This window comes from Bombina bombina, chromosome 2 (genome assembly GCF_027579735.1).
Source record: "Bombina bombina isolate aBomBom1 chromosome 2, aBomBom1.pri, whole genome shotgun sequence".
In the NCBI taxonomy this organism is placed as follows: Eukaryota; Metazoa; Chordata; class Amphibia; order Anura; family Bombinatoridae; genus Bombina; species Bombina bombina.
In genome coordinates, this window is record NC_069500.1 from 510,357,862 (window position 1) to 510,376,914 (window position 19,053).

General features: G+C 38.0%; 1 protein-coding gene across 1 annotated transcript in view; it reads right to left on the reverse strand.

Annotated features, from left to right (window-relative positions):
- Positions 1–19,053, reverse strand: part of TARM1 (T cell-interacting, activating receptor on myeloid cells 1) — a 109,451-nt gene that overhangs the window by 41,319 nt on the left and 49,079 nt on the right. Inside the window, exon 4 of the mRNA XM_053702275.1 lies at positions 18,267–18,557. Coding sequence (XP_053558250.1) covers positions 18,267–18,557 — 291 coding nt within the window. The remainder of the gene's footprint in view (positions 1–18,266; positions 18,558–19,053) is intronic.

Consider the following 19,053-nt stretch of genomic DNA (forward strand, 5'->3'; position numbering starts at 1 on the left):
CCACAGATTAGGATGGCAAATCCCAGAGAAAAAGAACTCTAGACCTAGACCAATTATTGCTAAAGCTCTTAACTATCAGGATAAACTCTTATTATTACAATATTTTAAGAAAAAGCAGCCTATATTTCTTGGGGGAGCTAAAATTATGCTCTTCCAGGATTTTTCAGCAGAAACCTCTGCTAAAAGGAGGGACCTGGCCCCAATATGCACCAAGCTAATAAAGCAGGGCCACCGAGCTACTCTCATATATCCAGCAAGGTTGAAAATAATAATTGGTAATAATACGCATTTTTTTGACTCCGCCAGAGATGCAGAAAGATTTATTACCCAACAGTTCCCTCCGGAACAAGATAGGGCTCAAAATAAGTATCTATTTAAGTATTCAATAAATAAACTGGGTTTAGGAGATGACAACTGTAGTAAGGGCTGTTACGAGGGTCTTGGCAGGCCCACAAGTTTTGGACCATAAAGGGGATTCTTTTTCCTTCTTTTTTTACTTTTTCTTCTGACTTATTTTCCTTACTTTTAAGATTATAGATATGACAAATGGTTTTAAGTTAACCTCTTGGAATATTGGGGGTATCACCAATTAAACGCAAAACAAAAATAGCGCATCTAAGAAAAATAAATACAGACATTGCCTTTTTATAGGAAACACATTTAAAAGCGGAAGAAGTTCTCAAACTTAAGTGCTCCTGGGTCAATGAAGTTCTTGCCTCTCCTAGTATTCTAAGAAAGGGAGGGGTAGCGATTCTATTAGGGAAAAAGTTAAAATACCAAGTCCTTCATACTAATGCAGATCCAGAAGAGAGGTTCCTAATGGTAAAAATAAACATAGCTAAGACACTATACACACTTTGTAACATTTATGCCCCCAATGTCTTCAGTTTTCCCTATTGGGAAACACTCCAAGCTAATATAATGACTTATGTAGAGCGTTTCCTCATACTTGGAGGGGATTTTAATATGGCACCTCAATACCCTCTAGACAGATTAAGACACAAGAACTCCGCTCTTAGAATCAAAAGAGACAATTTAGGGGGGCGGAGCCAACTGCCAGGGGAGCTGGTCGCATATACCATGAGCTCCTGCTTTATACAATAATTTTACAAGCTTATCCAGCATATTCTCTCTACTTCTACCTATATCGTGGAGGCATAATTTGGCTGTTATCTTTTGAATGCTGTTGGGGGAACTTTGCAGCGCTCAACACCGTGAATTTTGCATCTCCTTTTCTCTGCCTTCTAACGTGACCCTGAACACAGAAAAACATGGCTGCGCTTCTCCTAACTCAGCTAATAGACTTGCTAGACAGCCACAATAATGCTCTTTTGGATGCTGTGACTGAGGCATTTAAGCCTCTTATGGCTAGCGCTTCTGATCTGACTACCCCGACCGTCAGCGAGGATGAGCTACAGGAGGAAGATGTTACAGATCTGCAGCAGTCACCATCTTTAACCCTACAGCCTGGGCACTACACGTGGCGCTATGATGAAGCAGATTGTAATACAGGGAAGGACTTGTATTTGTCGGACCTAGTGAGGGACAGTTTATACACAGGTAGCGATCTTTGGTGGTTTGTTGTCGCCCCGACAGTACTTGCTGTACTGCAACCTGGAACAAGTGCTGGAGCGCTCAATCTTAACACACCTCCTACAAAGGCTTTGCAGACGCTTGTGGATCCTACAGCCCGAACAGTGCGATTGGGAGTAGGCTGAGCTGGTAACTCGTTGTGTATCTTGAGCAGACCCCTCACGATACGTTTATGGCATGGACTCTGGTACACTACTTTCATCTCATTCACTGTAAACCTCACCCCATGCGTTTCTATAAAGCTTCATTGACACCAATTAAATATGGACTGCCTCTACCCCACTGGACTCTTCTACTTTAACACATTTCAGAGAACTTTAAAGCTCTTCCTACAGCTGGCTTTTATTAGGATGGAAGACAGCAGCGGCGCATATCCCCTCTCAGCACATGCCGCTCCATTTGTTCTCTGCAATCTGGTGTAAGACCTTTCAAGTATTAGCTGTGTACTTATACCCTGCGCTCCTGATGCCACTCTGGAAGACAGGCACCGGATAGTCAAAGGCTGTGCTTTCTACTGGGACTTATGGCTGGCGGTAGAGTTTAAATGCTTACAGCCCAGAATGCTAGTTCTACATTAATAAGACTGCCTATGTTTATGTGCTCTTTGCTTATTTACAAGATAATATTCTTTTGTGATGTATCTTTTTATCTTGGTTCCGGCAGCTAAGTGATCCTATGCAAGAGCTATATAGCTGGAATCTGCATACTACTAACACAATACGTTTTAACTATACCGCTTGAAAGGGCAAGTTGCTGTTTGCTTAAGTCAGACTGTCCCTAAAGTTCCTTAGCTATACCTTCAACTCACAAGATGACTCTCCATAAAGTTTATGTTTGCCTGTTCATAAAAAGCAAGTAACGTTTTTTAACCAATTATTGCCTTGGATACCTGTTTTACAGTAATAGAAATGCCTGTGTTTATGTGTTCCTTGTCTAGTCAAGTGCTACTGCCTTTGATGGAGGCTGCCTGAGATAGAAATGTAGTTAATCTACCCTTCCTAGCTTCAGGGATATTAAGCATTTAAGTCATTTATATTTTAGCACTCCACACTTCGAAATTTAGACTTAAACATATCTTTTTGATAGACGATGTAGTTACCATTTTCTGCCACTGGAGGGGAGTAGAGATTCGATTTTACTCTGACCATAGCATAGATTCGTGTAAGTTTGGCTTAACTGACATATCATCTGAGACTGTTTCAAGATCCCTAGTTATATATATATTGAGCTACCCTCTGCAGATTATTTATTTATATACAGGCAGATCACAATCAGGTAGCTATATATTTTTCTGTAGATCTTTCTTTACTACCTTCTACTGACTAAAAACTAATGCTACCAGAAGGGGACTGATGACTGTCACTGTTTGTATTATTTATACTAAGTTTTGAGCTTTAAGTGCACCTGCAGGCTAAATAGTTAAGGGTGGATGAGGCATATAGCAGTTTACTGTATTTATAGTTAGCTTTTCATATGTGGACAACAAATTTTAGAAGAAGCTCTCTTAAATACATAGCAAAATGTCCCTTAAGTTTCATGGAAACCCTGAGTAAATCTGCTCTACAATATTTATTACTCTAGATCAAGGGGTTTAGATCCCACTACTGTATAGCTATAACTTCAGTTACATCAACAGTGTATTGCACCATGCGGGAGCTTTCTTGTGCTCGTAACCTTTTCCTCATTAAGTTGTCCCTCTAGAGTACCTTCATAAACTATACCTCCAGTTGTATGTTCCATCCGTAGTGCCCAAACCAATATCAGCAGATGCTTATCTGACTACAAAGTGCACCTGTTGCCGGGTATAGGGCCCATGCCTGAATGACAGGTTGCACTGTTATTAGTATAGCTGCTTGGTGTTCTTTATGATTATTAATGCTATTATCTCATACTGCTAGCTATGTATATCTTTGACAGGGGCTATCCCATTAACAGAGACAGCTTATCATAAATATACCTCTATCACAGCTTTTGGTATAGTGGAGGTGTGTTATAGAGACTGCAACTATAGGATGAAGCTCACTTATTACAATCATTGGGTTAGACATGACTACCAATGCCACTGTTTACTTAAACATTTGTAGAAAGAAATGCTCTTGTTCAGTTTTCATTATGACCTCCGTTTCCCCTCCTCCCCTCCCTTCTCCTTCCCCCCCCCCCCCCCCCGGGGCCGACTGGATTACATTTGAACACTTCTTAGCGGTTTCCTTCACAGTAAAATTGTTGATGATACCTATATTACTAAATATTAAATAACACTAATTTCATGTTCCCAAGTTTACAGTCAACCCACTAACTATAATATTTAGACCTAACATTGTAAATAAGTAGAAAGATTGCATTCACATATTGGATATATTAGTTGGTGTTAATTCATTTAGTTATACACAATATATTATATTTTGCCCCTCCCTCCCTTTCTCTTTTTCCCCATAAGATACACTCTGGCACAAGTGAGCGTGTCCAGAGTGTTTTGCGCAGTTTATCTCGTAAAATACTGCAAATACCCCTTAAATTTTAATCTTCCTTTTCCACAGCACTTTTATTAGATGTTTATGAAGTTTTCTCTGACTGTTGGTGTCTCATGGAATAAGTTTTATGCATGTTCAGAGTTCAAACTAATATTTCCTTCAGATATTTTGTATACTGACGTATGGAATGTTTAGTTTGTTGATGGATATTAATACCTGTATATTTCCCAATAATTTAGTTTGTGCATTTGTCCTCTTTTATGCATCAGCGCTTTTATGTTCTATTTTATGGTGTCCAAAAAATTTATATTCTATATTGTCCTAAAATTGAAAAAGTGAGGTTAAGCTTATTTTTCATTTGGTTTGATTCCTCTGTGATGAAACAGAAATGACTATATGTGTTTAATAATGTGCATATTGTGTTTTTCTTCCTTTTCATCTGTATTCATGCATACTGTATTTTGATGTCTCACAGTGGTGTTATATTATGACTTTTACCTCAATAAAAAATTATTTAAAAAAAAAAGAGACAATTTAGAATCTAAAATGTTCCTTAAACTTTTTCAGAGCCTTGGGGTTAGAGATATATGGAGGACGCAGAATCCAGATTCTAGGGACTTTACTTGCCTTTCTAAGGTGCATAAGTCACTATCAAGGATCGACTTATTTCTTTTAGACGAAAGGTTATGCAAATTAAGACTGATTGCTGGAATCCTCCCTATTTGTATTTCAGACCATGCCCCGATTTCTCTAGAGTTTTACTCTAGTAATCCTACTCCAAGATACTCTAGATTTTACTTCCCAACTTACTTAGCATCAGAGCTTAAGTTTAAAAACTGGCTCAATACTAAATTTCAAGAATATACTTCTTTTAATCAAGAATATATTAATCGCCCTATTGTTTTTTGGGAAACTGCAAAGGCAGTACTTAGGGGGGAGATTCTAGCCTATACTATAAGCAGGACAAAGAAACTTAAATTCAGGGAAAAGGAAATTTTGAAATCTATCTCTAACTCATATAACTCCTATGGAAATTGGGCATGATACACGCAAGCACTAAAGGAGAGGGATTCCTTTTTTTATATATAAGACCTCTCAGAAAGATCTGAAATTTCAAGCCAAACTGTATAGACATGGAAGCAAAACAGGAAAACTCTTGGCAAGGTTAGTAAAAAGAGATAAAAGTTCACCAATTATTGACTTGTTACAGATAGAAGGTAAAACCATAACATCATCAGAAGAATTTATACAGACTTTTTCAGAATATTACCAGGACCTGTATTCCCTGAAAACCTCAAACTCTTATGAGCGAGAAACTTTTTGGTATAAAATTGCTTTTCATACCCTATCTTTGGACTTAGTTGAAACTCTTAATCTTAGTATATCTGAGATTGAGGTAACTAGAGTAATTCAAGATCTCTCTTTGAACAAAACCTCGGGCCCTGATGGCCTTCCAAATGAATTTTATAAAATGCTCTCCTCAGCAATATTGCCATACTTATCTTCACTATACAATGATATTTGCATAAAGGGTAACACCCCCATCTAGTTTTCCTGCATCATACACTACCCTAATTCTTAAACAAGGGAAGGAGCCTGATAAAAAAGAATTTTATAGGCCTATAGCATTGTTAAATGTGGATTATAAAATAATGTCCTCTATTTTAGCTTCAAGGCTCCAACTACTTCTCCCCAATATTATTCATAAGGATCAGGCAGGTTTTATACTCAAATGAAAATCTTCAGCTAAGATAAGGGAACTCTTCCTTACCATAGACTACTTTAAAACCAGGGAGGGAATGGAGAAGGGAGAGGAGGGGGACATCCCTGATTCTGCAATTATTTCGATAGATGCTGAGAAAGCCTTTGACTCAGCTCATTTTGATCATCTGCTACATTCTCTCCAACAATTTGGCTTTTTTGGTAACTTTCTTAAATTTGTCAATAATATATACAAAACAGCCTCTACTAGGATGTTAGTTAACGGTCTGATCTCCTCAGATATCTTTCTCAGAAGAGGAACTCGTCAGGGGTGCCCTCCCTCTCCCCTCCTCTTTAATATTTCTATTGAACCTTTGGCTATCTATGTTAGACAACATCTTAACGGCATCAAGATCGGTAAAAAAGAAATGAAAATAGCACTATATGCCGATGACATCTTAATATATATTTCTAACACCTCTACTAATATCCCTAAACTAGTGTCAATTATTGATCAATTTGGTTCTTTTTCTGGCTACAGGGTTAATACTTCAAAATCCGAACTTATCTGGATTAAACAATCTAAGGATTCCCTTGTGAATATACCATTTAGAGTAGTGGTTGGTTCCTTTAGATATCTGGGCATCATGATTTCCTCTAACCCAGATACGTGGTATAATCTTAACATCCTTCCAGTATTGAATAAAATCAAGGAGGATTTGAAAAACTCGCAAAACCTCCCTCTATCCCTGTCTGGTCGCATAGCCCTTTATAAAATGGTTTGCCTTCCTACATTATTATATGTTCTACGAAATACTCCTTTGATTCTCAAAGGAAAAGATGTCCTAATATTTAACACTGTCCTAAGAAAATTTATCTGACAAAACAAAAAGCCCAGAATCTCTCTATCCATATTATCCCTCCCTAGAAAATATGTGGGGCTAGCCTTGCCAGACATCAATATATATAATTATGCCTTTTTGGTTTGCCTGATCATGGATTGGATCTCTGAGAAAGATTACGTTACTGATAATGAACTTGAGAAAAATTTAATTTATCCATATGCCCCTTTAGCAATTATTCACTGTACGTTTAGTTTTCTACCCAGAGAGGTGAAAAAAATTAAGACTATGCTTAATCCACTTCAGGCCTGGTGGAGAGTCTGTAAACTTCTTAACTTCGAACACTGTGTGTCTAAATTCATGCCATTAACAGGTAATCCTTAATTCAAAGCCGGACTTCAATCATCCCTCTTTCATAGATGGAAGGTTTTGGGTTTAAGTAAAATTTGTCAACTACTAGATTTCGACAGGAAATGTATAAAAACTTTTGGTTCTTTAAGAGAGGAGTTCAACCTCTCCCATTAGGAGTTTTTCACTTATTTACAAGCAAGGCATTTTGCCTTGAGTTTAGTAAATAATTTTGGTTGGGACTGGACATTGGGGACCATAGAAAAATGGTTACTCTTAGTTAAAAACGGTTTTATGTCAATCTCTCCTAGTTATTGAGATCTAAGTTCTTTAAAAGGTGACCTTAACTTGGAAAAAATTTCTACCAACTGGGCGGCGGCCTTATCGCAAAATTCCGGGGATACTAGTTTAATTCAATCCTCAATATCTGAGGTCTCACAAATTACCCTCTCTTCTACTTGGAGAGAATCACATATAAAATTATTAATTATGACCTTTTTTACTCCCGAGAAAGGCTCTTGGTGCAGGAACTCCGATTTTAATTGTTGTCCTAGATGTTCATTCGGCCAACCTTATACACATGTTATGGGAATGCCCAAATATTCAACAGTTTTGGCTGAAAATACAATATTGGCTCAAGACACTGGGAAGCTCCCCTCTGATTTTCACACCACTACATATTGTATATCTTTGGAAGGACTCAGAGGATCGGTCTGCAAATACCAAAATTGTTAATTTAGTTATATTGGCAGTAAGATACTTAATCCTTAAAAAATGGAAAAGCAGGGCAACCCCCAGTATCCAAGAGGTTAAAAATTGTCTAAAAAACAATGTATTCTTGAACAGATAGACACTAATCTAAATGACGAATATGAAGTTACCCTATTTTTCAGAAAGTGGTCAGTCCTTACTAAATCCCTTCCTCCGAATGAAATTGAATACTTAATTTATCCATTTAGAAATACAGAACTAGTGCTACTCGGTTTATTGTAATAATTCGGTTTGTCTCATTGTTTTCTATACACTTCCAGCTTTTTTTTTTTTTTTTTTTACGATTTCTCTCTATCTCCTCCCTCCCTTTGGGACCCCCCCCCCCTTTTTTTCCCTCTCTTTATTTTTCTTTTATGTTTTAAGAAAATTAAAAAAAACAAAAAACATTCCAAAAGGAAATTACAAAGATTATGGAACGCCAGTTGAACTCACATAACGAGATTACTATCGGCTAGATTTGGAGTTTTGTCGGTAACGACCCGCGTAGCTAACGCTGGCTTTTTTCTGGCCGCACCTTTAAAATAACTCTGGTATTGAGAGTCCACAGAATGGCTGCGTCAGGCTCCAAAAAAGGAGCGTAGAGCATATTTAACGCAACTTCAACTTTTTAAGCGGCCTTATTAACCCCTAATCTGCCGCCCCCGCTATCGCTGACCCCTGCATATTATTATTAACCCCTAATCTGCCGCTCCGTAAACCGCCGCTACTTACATTATCCCTATGTACCCCTAATCGCCGACCCCTATATTATATTTATTAACCCCTTATCTGCCCCCCACAACGTCGCCTCCACCTGCCTACACTTATTAACCCCTAATCTGCCAACTGGAGCTCACCACTATTCTAATAAATGTATTAACCCCTAAAGCTAAGTCTAACCCTAACACTAACACCCCCCTAAATTAAATATAATTTAAATCTAACAAAATAAATTAGAGTGTTAGGTGTAACAGTTCTTTTTTTATTTTTTGTACTTTAGTTAGTTTATTTCATTGTATTTATTTGTAGATATTGTATTTAATTAATGTATTGATAGTGTAGTGTTAGGTTTAATTGTAGGTAATTGTAGGTATTTTATTTAATTAATTTATTGATAGTGTAGTGTTAGGTTTAATTGTAACTTAGGTTAGGATTTATTTTACAGGTAATTTTGTAATTATTTTAACTATTTTAGCTATTAAATAGTTCTTAACTATTTAATAGCTATTGTACCTGGTTAAAATAAATACAAAGTTACCTGTAAAATAAATATTAATCCTAAAATAGCTATAATATAATTATAATTTATATTGTAGCTATATTATGATTTATTTTACAGGTAAGTATTTAGCTTTAAATAGGAATAATTTATTTAATAAGAGTTAATTTATTTCGTTAGATTTAAATTATATTTAACTTAGGGGGGTGTTAGTGTTAGGGTTGGACTTAGCTTTAGGGGTTAATACATTTATTAGAATAGCGGTGAGCTCCGGTCAGCAGATTAGGGGTTAATGTTTGAAGTTAGGTGTCGGCGATGTTAGGGAGGGCAGATTAGGGGTTAATACTATTTATTATAGGGTTAGTGAGGCGGATTAGGGGTTAATAACCTTATTATAATAGCGGTGCGGTCCGCTCGGCAGATTAGGGGTTAATAAGTGTAGGCATCTGGCGGCGACGTTGTGGGGGGCAGGTTAGGGGTTAATAAATATAATATAGGGGTCGGGGGTGTTAGGGGCAGCAGATTAGGGGTACATAAGTATAACGTAGGTGGCGGTTGGCAGATTAGGGGTTAATTATTGTAGGTAGCTGGCGGCGACGTTGTGGGGGGCAGGTTAGGGGTTAATAAATATAATATAGGGGTCGGCGGTGTTAGGGGCAGCAGATTAGGGGTACATAAGTATAACGTAGGTGGCGGTCGGCAGATTAGGAGTTAAAAAAATGTAATCGAGTGTCGGCGATGTGGGGGGGGCTCGGTTTAGGGGTACATAGGTAGTTTATGGGTGTTAGTGTACTTTAGAGTACAGTAGTTAAGAGCTTTATGAACCGGCGTTAGCCCAGAAAGCTCTTAACTACTGACTTTTTTCTGCGGCTGGAGTTTTGTCGTTAGATTTCTAACGCTCACTTCAGACACGACTCTAAATACCGGAGTTAGGAAGATCCCATTGAAAAGATAGGATACGCAATTGACGTAAGGGGATCTGCGGTATGGAAAAGTCGCGGCTGAAAAGTGAGCGTTAGACCCTTTTTTGACTGACTCCAAATACCGGCGGTAGCCTAAAACCAGCGTTAGGAGCCTCTAACGCTGGTTTTCACGGCTACCGCCAAACTCCAAATCTAGGCCTATGGATTTAAACTGTTTACTTGCTCATTAGTATACTATGCATAATATTTTGCTGAATGCGTATTGATATTTTGTTTACATTTGTTTGTTTACTCTTTCTTTTTTTTGTTTTTTCAAGTGAAATCATATGTTGAAATCAAAATGTATAACTCTTTTGGAATTTAATAAAAATATATATATTTATAAAAAAAAAAATTGCATGCTTTATCTGAATCACAAAAGAAAAAATTTGGGTCCTTGTCCCTTTAAACTCAAGATTGAACTTTGCATAATAATACTAATAATAATAAGAAGAACCACAGCTTTCCAAAAGACTTTCATTATTTATTTGGCAACTAGAGAGCAATTGATAGCACAGTGTGCATCATCTTTCACTCAGCCTTGCACAAACAGCAAGGTATTATGGATTGAGCAGAGCTCTCATTACAAGTAGCCAGTTAAATTTTGCGGATGTGTTCGATCCAAAATACTGCTTAAAAATGTAGTGCATTTTGAGGAATGAAGTAAATGATTATCACTTGCAAGTTTGCATAACAAAATACATGAAAATGCTGTGGAAAGAAAGGGTTTAAGTTATAGTTAGTCTTAAAGGGACAAGACCCTTTATTACCCATTCCCCAGTTTTACATAACCAACACTGTTATACTAATAAACTTTTTAAATATCTGATTTATTTGTATCTAATCCTCTGCAGACTGTCCCCTTATCACAGTTTTTTATCACAGACTTGCATTTTAGCCAATCAGGGCTGACTCATAATAACTCCACAAAAGTTAGCACAATGGTATCTATATGACACACATGAAATAGAACTGTGAAAAACTGTCAAAATCCACTGAGATAAGAGGCAGCCTTCAACTGCTTAAAAATCAGTTTATGAGCCTACCTAGGTTTAGCTTATAACAAAGAATACCAAGAGAACAAAGCAAATTTGTCTGCCCTGAATCTTGAAAGTTTAATTTTGACTTTACTGTCCCTTTAATATTTAGGGAACAAAGTTGTAATAATAAAAATGCAGAATTAGAGGGATATGGAATCTGATGGGGCTAGTCCAGGAAGGAATCAAAGGTGTATGTGTTTATATGAAGGCTTTTATGCTTAGGTTTCATTAAAATAGTATAGCTCAGAGCTAAATGAATAACTTTAATACTTAAGCAAATTGTTTTTGCACTTCATGAGCTTAGCACTCAAGCTATATCCAAGGGAATAAACATACTAGTGCTATCAGCCATGTAGATGTTAATGCACACTATTCTAGCACTTAAAGGGACAGTCAACTCCAAAATTGTTATTGCTTAAAAATATAGGTAATCCCACCGTTTTGCACAGCCAACATGGTTATATTAATATACTTTTAACCTCTGTGATTGCCTTGTATCTAATCCTCTTCTGACAGCCCCCTTTTCACATGGCTATTTATTTATTATCTATTGACTTGCATTTTAGCCAATTAGTGCAGTGTCATCTACAACCAACGGGAGAGAGCACAATGTTATTTATATGGCTCACATGGATTAGCAGTCTCTTGTTGTGAAAAGATAATAAAAAAGCATGTGATAAGAGGCTGCCTGTAGTGGCTTAGAAACAGGCAGACATTTAGAGGTTTAAAGGTTATAAAGCATATTGATATAACAATGTTGGTTGTGCACAGTTTGGGGGATGGGTAGTAAAGGTGTTATCTATCTTTTTAAACAATAACAATTTTGGTGTCCCTTTAAAGTATACAACTTTCAACATTTTATATGAGCACAAAAATGGAATCACACGGGAATAAAATGCATATAAGGTTAATAAATCAATCATGCATGATATGTTATACAACTAAAAGAAGAAGTAATTCCTTTATTTGTACTTAAAATATTGGTACCAATATAGTATTTTGTGATTAATGAAGTCACCTGAAAGTATCAACCAAACAAATCAGCTGTTTATAGCATTGAATCAGCTGTTTGTGACATTGAATCCATATACGTATGCACTTTAGAACAAACTGTAGGCATGCAATAATCTCTTGTAAGCACTCCAGTGAGAACAAAATACACCAAACTTTGATGTAGTTCTATCTCAATGTAATGTCACACTTCACTTCAAAGGTCGTTACAATTCGATTTAATAGGGTTGCTTACCCCAATTCCAAACTCTTAGCCTTCTTTTTAGTATCACCTTGCTCACTCCGCGGGGAGCGGTGTAGTGTGCTGTCCTTGATTCTCCCAGTGAGGTACTTCCAGATCAGCCGTGCATCTTAAGGCACGCCCACCAGTGCTGGATGATGTCACCTCTTAGAAAAGTAGTCAGTGTAAAGCAGCAACACGTTTCAGCTCCAATGAGCCTTTCTCAAGCCATACCAGACCTACTTGCTTCTCTACCTTTGAAACGAAGTGTTAAATTACACAGAGATCGAACAACATCAAAGTTTGGTGTATTTTGTTCTCACTGGAGTGCTTACAAGAGATTATTGCATGCTTTTAGTTTGTTTTAAAGGGATACGTATATGGATACAATGTCACAAACAGTTGATTCAATGCTATAAACAGCTGATGTTTGGTTGATACTTTCTGGTGACTTAATTAATCACAAAAGACTATCGCCTAGATTTAGAGTTCTGCGTTAGTCGTCAAAACCAGCGTTAGGGGCTCCTAACGCTGGTTTTGGGCAACAGCTGGTATTTAGAGTCAGTCAGGAAAGGGTCTAAAGCTCACTTTGCAGCCGCAACTTTTCCATACCGCAGATCCCCCTACGCCATTTGAGTATCCTATCTTTTCAATGGGATCTTTCTAATGCTGGTATTTAGAGTCTTGGCTGAAGGGAGCGTTAGAAAACTAACGACAAGACTCCAGCCGCAGAGAAAAGCCAGGAGTTAAGAGCTTTCTGGACTAACGCCGGTTCATAAAGCTCTTAACTACTGTGCTCTAAAGTACACTAACACCCATAAACTATCTATGTACCCCTAAACTGAGGCCCCCCACATCGCCGCCACTCTAATAATTTTTTTTAACCCCTAATCTCCCGACCGCACACCGCCGCAACCTACGTTATCCCTATGTACCCCTAATCTGCTGCCCCTAACACCGCCGACCCCTATATTATATTTATTAACCCCTAATCTACCGCCCCCAACGTCGCCGCCACCTACCTACAATTATTAACCACTAATCTGCTGACCGGACCTCACCGCTACTATAATAAAGTTATTAACCCCTTATCCGCCTCACTCCCGCCTCAATAACCCTATAATAAATAGTATTAACCCCTAATCTGCCCTCCCTAACATCACCGACACCTAACTTCAAGTATTAACCCCTAATCTGCCGACCGGACCTCACCGCTACTCTAATAAATTTATTAACCCCTAAAGCTAAGTCTAACCCTAACACTAACACCCCCCTAAATTAAATATAATTTTTATCTAACGAAATAAAGTATTTCTTATTAAATAAATTATTCCTATTTAAAGCTAAATATTTACCTGTAAAATAAACCCTAACGGCTAGATTTAGAGTTTGGCGGTAGCCGTCAAAACCAGCGTTAGAGGCTCCTAACGCTGGTTTTGGCCGCCCGCTGGTATTTAGAGTCAGTCAGGAAAGGGTCTAACGCTCACTTTGCAGCCGCGACTTTTCCATACCGCAGATCCCCCTACGCCATTTGCGTATCCTATCTTTTCAATGGGATCTTTCTAACGCTGGTATTTAGAGTCGTGGCTGAAGTGAGCGTTAGAAATCTAATGACAAAACTCCAGCCGCAGAAAAAAGTCAGTAGTTAAGAGCTTTCTGGGCTAACACCGGTTTATAAAGCTCTTAACTACTGTGCTCTAAAGTACACTAACACCCATAAACTACCTATGTACCCCTAAACCGAGGTCCCCCCACATCGCCGCCACTCTATTAAAATTTTTTAACCCCTAATCTGCCGCTCCGTACACCGCCGCCACCTACGTTATCCCTATGTACCCCTAATCTGCTGCCCCTAATACCGCCGACCCCTATATTATATTTATTAACCCCTAATCTGCCACCCCCGCTATCGCTGACACCTGCATATTATTATTAACCCCTAATCTGCCGCTCCGTACACCGCCGCAACCTACGTTATCCCTATGTACCCCTAATCTGCTGCCCCTAATACCGCCGACACATACATAATATTTATTAACCCCTAATCTGCCGCCCCCGCTATCGCTGACACCTGCATATTTTTTTAACCCCTACATTATACCTATGTACCCCTAATCTGCTGCCCCTAACACAGCCGACCCCTATATTATATTTATTAACCCCTAATCTGCCGCCCCAAATGTCGCCTCCACCTACCTACAATAATTAACCCCTAATCTGCCGACCGGACCACACCGCTACTATAATAAATGTATTAACCCCTAAAGCTAAGTCTAACCCTAACACTAACACCCCCCTAACTTAAATATAATTTAAATCTAATGAAATAAATTAACTCTTATTAAATAAATTATTCCTATTTAAAGCTAAATACTTACCTGTAAAATAAACACTAATATAGCTACAATATAAATTATAATTATATTGTAGCTATTTTAGGATTAATATTTATTTTACAGGCAACTTTGTATTTATTTTAACCAGGTACAATAGCTATTAAATAGTTAATAACCATTTAATAGCTACCTAGTTAAAATAATTACAAAATTACCTGTAAAATAAATCCTAACCTAAGTTACAATTAAACCTAACACTACACTATCAATAAATTAATTAAATAAAATACCTACAATTATCTACAATTAAACCTAACACTACACTATCAATAAATTAATTACATACAAATACCTACAAATAAATACAATTAAATAAACTAACTAAAGTACAAAAAATAAAGAAATAACTAAGTTACAAAAAATAAAAAAATAATTTACAAACATTATAAAAATATTACAACAATTTTAAGCTAATTACACCTACTCTAAGCCCCCTAATAAAATAACAAAGCCCCCCAAAATAAAAAAAATGCCCTACCCTATTCTAAAATAAAAATTGAAAAGCTCTTTTACCTTACCAGCCCTTAAAAGGGCCTTTTGCGGGGCATGCCCCAAAGAATTCTGCTCTTTTGCCTGTAAAAAAACCATACAATACCCCACCCAAATACCCCTAATCTAACCCAAACCCCCCTTAAATAAACCTAACACTAAGCCCCTGAAGATCTCCCTACCTTATCTTCACCACGCCAGGTATCACCGATCCATCCAGAAGAGGCTCCGAAGTCTTCATCCAAGCCCAAGCGGGAACTGAAGAGGTCCATCATGGGGCTGAAGAGGTCCATCATCGGGCTGAAGAGGTCCATCATCCGGCTGAAGTCTTGATCCAAGCGGGGGCTGAAGAGGTCCATCATCTGGCTGAAGTCTTCTATCAAGCGGCATCTTCAATCTTCTTTCTTCCGGCTCCATCTTCATCCCGCCGACGAGGAACATCCATCCTGGCTGACGACTTCCCGACGAATGACGGTTCCTTTAAGGGACGTCATCCAAGATGGCGTCCCTCGAATTCCGATTGGCTGATAGGATTCTATCAGCCAATTGGAATTAAGGTAGGAAAATTCTGATTGGCTGATTGAATCAGCCAATCAGATTCAAGTTCAATCCGATTGGCTGATCCAATCAGCCAATCAGATTGAGCTTGCATTCTATTGGCTGATCGGAACAGCCAACATAATGCGAGCTCAATCTGATTGGCTGATTGGATCAGCCAATCGGATTGAACTTGAATCTGATTGGCTGATTCAATCAGCCAATCAGAATTTTCCTACCTTAATTCCGATTGGCTGATAGAATCCTATCAGCCAATCAGAATTCGAGGGACACCATCTTGGATGACGTCCCTTAAAGGAACCGTCATTCGTCGGGAAGTCGTCGGCCAGGATGGATGTTCTGCGTCGGCGGGATGAAGATGGAGCCGGAAGAAAGAAGATTGAAGATGCCGCTTGATAGAAGACTTCAGCCGGATGATGGACCTCTTCAGCCCCCGCTTGGATCAAGACTTCAGCCGGATGATGGACCTCTTCAGCCCGATGATAAACCTCTTCAGCCTGAAGATGGACCTCTTCAGCCCCCGCTTGGGCTTGGATGAAGACTTTGCAGCCTCTTCTGGATGGATCGGTGATACCCGGCGTGGTGAAGATAAGGTAGGGAGATCTTCAGGGGCTTAGTGTTAGGTTTATTTAAGGGGGGTTTGCATTAGATTAGGGGTATGTGGGTGGTGGGTTGTAATGTTGGGGGGGGGGTATTGTATGTTTTTTTTACAGGCAAAAGAGCAGAATTCTTTGGGGCAAAAGGCCCTTTTAAGGGCTGGTAAGGTAAAAGAGCTTTTCAATATTTATTTTAGATTAGGGTAGGGCATTTTTTATTTTGGGGGGCTTTGTTATTTTATTAGGGGGCTTAGAGTAGGTGTAATTAGCTTAAAATTGTTGTAATATTTTTATAATGTTTGTAAATTATTTTTTTATTTTTTGTAACAGTTATTTTTTTATTTTTTGTACTTTAGTTAGTTTATTTAATTGTATTTATTTTAGGTATTTGTATGTAATTAATGTATTGATAGTGTAGTGTTAGATTTAATTGTAACTTAGGTTAGGATTTATTTTACAGGTAATTTTGTAATTATTTTAACTAGGTAGCTATTAAATAGTTATTAACTATTTAATAGCTATTGTACCTGGTTAAAATAAATACAAAGTTGCCTGTAAAATAAATATTAATCCTAAAATAGCTACAATATAATTATAATTTATATTGTAGCTATATTAGGGTTTATTTTACAGGTAAGTATTTAGCTTTAAATAGGAATAATTTATTTAATAAGAAATAATTTATTTCGTTAGATAAAAATTATATTTAACTTAGGGGGGTGTTAGTGTTAGGGTTAGACTTAGCTTTAGGGGTTAATAAATTTATTAGAGTAGCGGTGAGGTCCGGTCGGCAGATTAAGGGTTAATACTTGAAATTTGGTGTCGGTGATGTTAGGGAGGGCAGATTAGGGGTTAATACTATTAATTATAGAGTTATTGAGGCGGGAGTGAGGCAGATTAGGGGTTAATAACTTTATTGTAGTAGCGGTGAGGTCCGGTCGGCAGATTAGAGGTTAGTAATTGTAGGTAGGTGGCGGCGACGTTGGGGGCGGCAGATTAGGGGTTAATAAATATAATATAGGGGTCGGCGGTGTTAGGGGCAGCAGATTAGGGGTACATAGGGATAACGTAGGTTGCGGCGGTGTACGGAGCGGCAGATTAGGGGTTAATAATAATATGCAGGGGTCAGCGATAGCGGGGGCGGCAGATTATGGGGTTAATAAGTGTAAGGTTAGGGGTGTTTAGACTCGGGGTACATGTTAGGGTGTTAGGTGCAGACTTAGGGAGTGTTTCCCCATAGGAAACAATGGGGCTGCGTTAGGAGCTGAACGCTGCTTTTTTGCAGGTGTTTTTTTTCAGCTCAAACAGCCCCATTGTTTCCTATGGGGTAATCGTGCATGAGCACATTTTTGAAGCTAGGCGCGTCCGTAAGCACCGCTGGTATTGAGAGTTGCAGTGGAGGTAAATATGCCTGTACGCTCCCTTTATGGAGCCTAACGCAGCCCTTCTGTGAACTCTAAATACCAGCGGTATTTAAAAGGTGCGGGGGGAAAAAAAGCATGCGTAGCTAACGTACCCCTTTGGCCGCAGAACTCTAAATCTAGGCGTATATTGGTACCAATATTTTAAGTAAAATTAAAAGAATTCCTTCTTCTTTTAGTTTTATAACATATCATGCACCAGTGATTTATTAACCTTATACTGTATGCATTTTATTCATGTATGTCTTAAATAAATGTATGGCTAATTATTGATTAATATACCTTTTCAGTAAATTTTTGATATTTGTATTAGATTTTAAGCCCCTGGACAAGGTGAGCACTCACGTTTATTAGTTTTTTTTTACATTAATTGTATTTTCAAGTTTTGGGATTGCCTGTTTTTAACGTGTAGTTTTATCTAACTTTAGATCCAGCGCAAGTTTTTCATATAGTACTTGCCTAAACAAAATTAGAATCAGCAAGGAGGGTTTGCAGATTTGTGCTCCACTTGAAATTTAGCCCTTAGTGTATGTACAGACTTTTGTTAAGTTTTATTGCTGAAATGTATTATGGATATATACAATTATTTAAAAGCCCCTATAAATAGTAAAATATTCCAGCCATGTCAGCTCCAGTATAGCGAACTTACCTAAGACATTCAGCTCTCTGGTTATGCTCTGAGTGGATGGGATTGCTCGTAGACTATTTGTCGCCCAGTACATGCAGATATAATTTCCCTGGCTCGCTTTGGTGATGTTCTGCACTGTGAGTTTGCCAGATTGCATTGTTGAGAGATCTCGCAGCTCTTGCTCATCCTTGTAGAATCGAAACAAAGGGGCAACGATGGGAGAAGGGGCCTCACACACTATGGTGAATTCCTCCCCCACAATAAACACAGAGTATGGTGGCACGAAATTCAAAAAAGGAGGAGAAGACAGAGCTGCAAAAAAAAAGAAAGTCTAAATATCTGCACAATTACACAGTGTACAGGGAGTTATGCAAACTTAGAATACATATTTTAAAAATCAATAGCATCTTAAATTAACCAGAATATATGTAAAATATCTCTACCACATTATATACTTTTTGTACCTACAATGTTATTATTTTACCATAGCAGTGCATTTGTTTAGGTAGGATTTATAAAGCTGCCCTTAGTTCTGGTGGACCACCTTAATTTCAGGGAAGCAAATTGTTGCTGCTTTTTGTTATTACTATTAATAATAGATCTCTTTATGATGATATAGGGCTAGATTACAAATGTAGTGAAAGTGAAAACTTATCGCTCTCGCCCCGACCTGACGCGCACAAAAAGCTGAACTTAGAATAACCTATTGCCCAATTGAAGTCAATGGAGAAAAAAAAAGTAGGGGGAAAAAAAGCACACAACTCGTGCACAAACTAAATCTCATATTCTCATTTACACTAACCCAACA